The sequence below is a fragment of the Otolemur garnettii genome, unplaced genomic scaffold (genome assembly GCF_000181295.1).
Source record: "Otolemur garnettii isolate 467f Iridium unplaced genomic scaffold, OtoGar3 scaffold00608, whole genome shotgun sequence".
Classification (NCBI taxonomy): domain Eukaryota; kingdom Metazoa; phylum Chordata; class Mammalia; order Primates; family Galagidae; genus Otolemur; species Otolemur garnettii.
In genome coordinates, this window is record NW_003853003.1 from 11,749 (window position 1) to 17,599 (window position 5,851).

General features: G+C 45.7%; 2 protein-coding genes across 2 annotated transcripts; both read right to left on the minus strand.

Annotated features, from left to right (window-relative positions):
* Nucleotides 1-1,629: 1,629 nt before the first annotated feature.
* LOC100965804 (antigen WC1.1-like) lies at nucleotides 1,630-4,476 on the minus strand. Its single transcript, XM_023509158.1, has 5 exons — nucleotides 4,305-4,476; nucleotides 3,800-3,892; nucleotides 3,495-3,578; nucleotides 2,901-3,044; nucleotides 1,630-1,819 (listed from the first exon to the last, which is right to left on the minus strand). The coding sequence occupies exons 1-5, from the start codon at nucleotides 4,474-4,476 to the stop codon at nucleotides 1,674-1,676; spliced, it is 639 nt and encodes a 212-aa protein (XP_023364926.1). The 3' UTR covers nucleotides 1,630-1,673.
* A 226-nt stretch (nucleotides 4,477-4,702) lies between these two features.
* On the minus strand, nucleotides 4,703-5,554 carry LOC111722842 (antigen WC1.1-like; the record flags this gene model as incomplete). The annotated part of the gene is made up of 3 exons (XM_023509157.1): nucleotides 4,703-4,875; nucleotides 5,100-5,414; nucleotides 5,513-5,554. Coding segments are annotated over 3 exons (530 nt in total), but the record flags the coding sequence as incomplete, so codon positions are not given.
* Nucleotides 5,555-5,851: the final 297 nt, after the last annotated feature.

A 5,851-nucleotide genomic window follows, 5' to 3' on the forward strand; every position in this document is an offset into this window, starting at 1 on the left:
TCCATAACAGGACACATCCTGGTTCTCTCCCAATTCTGAGAAGTGAGGCTGTTCCTACTTGCTTATTCATTAATTTTTCCTGATTGTTATCATCAAACATTTTGGTAGTTAACTCTCAATTTTGGCTTTGTTTACACCATCATTGCATGTAATGGATAATGGTCTTGGTGGTCATTATTTACTCTGTCATAGTAATGACTTTCTATAGCCAACAGCCACATAGGTGCCCAGGAAGAAGCGCCAGGCATATCCCAATCCCTGTGCACTGCACAAATTATGAGAATTACAAGGGAATGTGTACATTGGATGCCCAGATATCATGCAGAGACATCAACTAAGTAGTAGATTGGGCTGAGTGCATAATTCCAGTTCTTGCTAGTTCACCAAACATCCTCTGTACATTCACTATGTGATGGCATGTTTTGGAGAAGTAATATTTCCTTAGAAACTACTATGATATAGCTTCTCCTTCCCTAAAGAATCACAACAGGATTACATTGGAAATAGTTACCAATTTTACATTGGAAATAGTTACCAATGGAAAGCAATTTTAAAGCTATCTACTTTTAGAGAAAAGCCCACTGGTCTGAGGTTCATCTTTGGATAATTAAATCCTTTCCAACCTCTGCCCATCCATATCTGTAAAGCCCATAGAGACAGAAGTTCCTGAACTTTCTATCTATGCTCTTCCTGGAGTTCCTACTTGTGGGTATCCTCTTCCTTGCCGTGTTGTCACACTCGGATTCAGGTCTGTGGTAGAATACTGGGTTTGTCGTCCATCAAATTGCAATGAAGAGAGCTACAATTAGCCTTCACAATATAAAAAATAAATAAATAAATAAATAAATGGAAATGTTCTGAATAAAGAGGAGGAAGCGGTATACAAAAGAATACTGAATTTTAAAGGATTTGATTACCAACTAGATGCGAATGGAGTGAGGAGTCTATATGAGTTTGAGTAATAAATGGAAAAAGTAATCTAAGGAAACAGAGATGAAAAAGAAGAGACAGTTACACATCATTAGTTTTGGGGGGGTTTCTTGCAGTTTTTGGCCAGGGCTAGGTTTGAATCCACCACCTCCAGCATATGGGACTGGTGCCCTACTCCTTTGAGCCACAGGTGCCTCCCGCATCATTAGATTTTTAATCGTTCCATGAAAAATAGGGCAGAGGAAGAAAAGCTCTAGCCATTCCCTTCCACTTGACATTCTCCCACCCCCAACTTAGAAACTCACATCCGCTACCTGGTTAAAAGCAGATGATGTGACATCTAAGGGAAGAGCATACATGAATATTCAGAATTGCTTATTTCTCATGAATTCATCTTACTAGGAATTAGAGGGAGTGTGTGGACCAAGTTTAGAAACTCATCAACATAAACTGGGACATTCATGTGCCTGGGCAAAGCAAGGCCTTGAGTAGCCTGTGGGGGAGCTGAGAAAACAGGTCAGCTCACTCTCCTGGTATTCCCTCTGAGGAATACTGTGAATTGGGGCCAATCCCCCAAGAGAAATTGGGATAAAACTTGTGAAATTATCATCAAAGCAAAAAGCACTTTATTCAAAATGAGAGGTTTTGAGTAATTTTCATGTCATACAATTATAGGTCAGAAGTACTTCATTGGGTGCAGGCAGTTAGACCCTCTGAGACCTCATCTCATTTTTAATTCAACATTATGGGAAAGCCTTCACAGATGTTCCAGGGGCACTAAGTTCAACATCATCATATCCAGCATTCCTTTCTTCCCCCGGGAGCAGCCAGGAACCATCTTCTCCTTTCCTGGGTTCAGCTGCACCTCTGAGGAGCCGCAGAGAAGAGCCTGAAACAGTAATGAGAAATTTGATTGGAAATGTGACAGAGGGAGAGGACAGAGCCTATGGTGGAAGACAGTCAAGTAGGTGGTGAGAACATAGCTTCTCTAGCTAACATTGCTATGGAAACTCAGGCTATTTAATATTAGTTACAGCAAGGAATACATCAATATGATTCAGTCCACATGGGTCCCTGGGGCTTAGTGCCTCCTTATCTGGACATTGGATCACAGGAGACCTGTAGCCAAAAAAAGGGGTCCTGTGCTGACCTACTTCTTGGCTTACACACTCAGGGAGGAGTGGTAAGAAGCCTGTGAAGAGAGGTGAAAAGTTCTCCTTCCACACCTGACAGGACTAAGTTCACAGAAAGAAAGAAGCAGGACACTACATCTGTTTCTCACTGACCATCCAACTCTACACTTGGTGGCTTTGGCTGCTGTTCCCAAATGCCCACAAAACCATCACAGAATCCTCCATGAGTGCCCCCTGGTCAGGAATCCCAGGGCTGCTCTGATGGAGAAATACTCTGCTCCAACAAATGAGTGTCTTCACTTGCCATTGAAATATCAGAGCAGATTAGCCTCGACCTACCCACAAATTCTTAGTCTGTATCCACCACCATGACTCTGGTTTCTAGAGTCATTTTTCTAAGGCCACCATAGATCATAGACCTTGTATTTATCAGTCCTAACACATAATCACAGCACATCTTAGATCATCAAAATGCCTCACAAATTCCAATATTAAACTTTTAAAAATCTCTGTCTTTCAAATAGGAGTCAGCTCAAAAACATTATCAGAACAGTTGCTACAATTTTAGATTTGGCAATCATGCTCAAATTATCTACATATCTTAAGCAAGCACATTGAGGATGGAGTTATAGACACAGATAACAAAATACAGAATGATTACTCCCTCCCAGGCAATCTGTCAATATCAAAGAAAGGAATATGGTCAAGGAAATGCTATCAAACATATGAGGTCATCCAATTTTGACTCTGTAGATACAATAGACATTGAGGAACTCAAAATTCATTTTTTTCCAGCAGAAAGAAAGAGATTACAGCAGACTAACTTGCCCCACTCACCTGCCTGAGAGGTCCTCACACTCTTTTCCTCCGGGGGGATTTCCCCCTCACTCATCTGAGAGACTGGGGGTGTCTCCATAATGGGCAGCTCTTCAGCATCATCATAGCCATCCCTAAGTGCATCAGCCCCCTGATGTGGAGGTTCTGAAGGTAGACAGACAGAGCAGCTAAAACCACAGTAAATGGGCTGGCTCCTGGCCAACACATATAGTCACTCTGAGCCAGACATTTCAGTGGTTATCAATGGAGGCACCATTCATTCCATGTATTAACAAGTCTTTTCCAAAGTGAATGTTTCATTTGGATATGTCCATAACTCAAAAATTTTCCAAATACAGGTGTTTTTGAAGAAATAAAAAATAGAAAAACAACCATGTGCCTGTTGTGACTGAACATAGTGACTCTGGACATAAGGAATCCAGCCCAAAAGTGCAGTTTCACAGAGTCACCAGAGAAGGGGAAGGAATGGATCCCAGCTAGAAGCAAGAGACCCCTCTAATTCCAGTTAAAAGAACACTGTTCCCCTCAGAATCTCATCCGATGAAGGAAATTCCTCTTGCCCTGTGCCCAACCAGGGAAAAGTCACACTCCTACCTGGCATGGAATTTAAGTCACCGTTCTCCTCATCATCTCTTGTGTAATATGGTAGTTTACTCACTGAGTTGTCTGACCAGGACCCTAATATGGAGAAAAACATCCAAAAACAAACAAAATGCTGCCCCCCACTGCATTGCCTTGTGGAAAGGCTGGGAAGAAATGCTGTGGCTGCTGTGGCTGCTGGAGTGAGAAGGTGGAGGCTACCTCTGGGGATCTGGGGCAGGGTGGGTCTGCAGGTGCAGAGTAGACATGGCTCATTGGGATGACAACCAGGGCCCCAAGAGAGCAAAGTAGGGACACACCTGGACTGTCCAGCATTTCCTCCTTTAGTCCTCCGAGGTAATCGATCTCCTGGTACACAGCCTCATCAAGCGCATCCCTAAACCTGGATAAGGCTGAGCAAACCAGCAGTAGGTCAAATATTGTTGCCTGAGACCACCCCAGAACCAGCAGGCTGAACCCTCATACTCCCTGATGCTCACAGAAGGAAAAACCTGCAGGGTTCTAGGGCCCCTTTGTGGATTCACAATGCCATGCTCCATGTCTGCACCTTCTGACCTTACCTACCTTGTATGCACAGCTCAGCTCCTACTCTCTATTGCCTCACACAAGAGGCTATGACCTAGCAGTACACAGACCCAATCCTAATAGCTCTGTATATTCAGCCTTTGGAGAATAATGTAAGGCAGACAGAGTTTTGCAAACTAATAGGATGTAGAAGAGACCTAGCCCAGTCTTCCTTAGGCCATTCTGGCCCTATTGCCTACCTCCACTTCCCGGGCTATGCAGTTGTGCCCTAGGATGTACCTCTGTGGTCTGCTCTCCATCTGTGCAGCTGTGTCCCCAAAATAATGAGGACTAGGAAAAGAAGGGCTCCCAGGATGAGGCAGAGGATCCCAGGTAGGGAGAAGATGCCAGGGACAGGATCTGATCCCAAAATGGTACCTAAGAAGTTAAAAGGATCAAGAGACGGGATCATAAGCCAACAGAAACCCTATACACTGCCACCACCTGTGTTCTAGGACCAAGATGACACATGTTCAGACAAGCACCTGTCTGAATACCAAGATGAGACCAGCCTGGGCCCTGCCCTGGACTCTGACAACTATCTTCTGAATCTGGTTCTAAAGGATTTCTCCCAGACAAATCCTGGGTAACCTGTGCAGCTTTCAGGATGCTACAATTTAACAAAAGCATATGGCTGCTCACAGCACCCAGTCGTCAGGCTTCCTGAATGAGGTATTGTGAATCCATTTTGCAAGAAGAAGGCAGATTCCATGGTGCAGGGCCCTGAAAATCTGGATCTCTCCTTTCTTGCATGGCCCAGAGCAGGAGAACCACTTACCTCCAGGAGGGGGGCGAACTGTTGTCCTTTCACCTGGAGAGAAGAAAAGGAAGATAGGGTCACTGTCCTGGTTTTTCCTAGAAAAGCCATTGGGTCACACCTCCTATCACTGGCACTTGGTTCTCTCCCAAATGCCAGGAGATCAGAGCTGACTCCCTAGAGGCAGAACACAGGGCCCAGGTCACACTAGGAAGAGCTTCTGGATGTCTCTCATACCTCCTTCTGCCCCAGCCCATTCTCCTGGTCCTGCTGCTCACCTGAGCACCTGACTCCAGCGTCCTCCTCATGCTTACAGTTGCTCTGTCCCCAGGGCTGTGCAGCACAGGCCCACAGGGAGGACTCCCAACCCTTGCACTGCACGTCATCCAGCCAGATGCTTCCATTGCCCGGGCCAAAGGCAGCCTCCCCCAGGGCATACAGGGCAGAGCCACAGCCCAGCTGCCGACACACCACCTCAGCCTCTGCCAAGCTCCAGGAATCGTCACACACTGTGCCCCAGGAGCCTTCGTGCCAAACCTCCACTCGGCCTGAGCACACGCTGTCTCCTCCCCTGAGTCGAAGCTTCTCCTTATCTGAAAAGGCAGGGGCAGCTCCTGTTACCCTCTACAACCCCAGTGGGAAGAGTAGGAGCCCTGGAAGCAAACAGGGGATGAGGGAGGGGTTGATGTACCTGAGCAGGGGGTGGCAGTTGGGCAGTTCTTGGGTCTGGCTCCTGCAGAAGCAGACAATGGGAGATAACAGGGTCAGGAGAAGCTGGGGTGGCTCTGGCCCAGACAAGCTGTCTATTGTCCTTGGCCCTGCTGTACATATACAGGTGAAAATAGCAGGCTTCATGATTAATCTTATAGGCTTACTGAATTGTATAATCTCAGTATAATGTGTCCTTACTACCACTTGAAATTATTTTATCTGTTTACTTATCACTCCCCACATTCTCACAACTCACACAAACACAGACATGTACACATACAAGATCACACATGGCACATGGATGAAAGTTCCTGGAGAG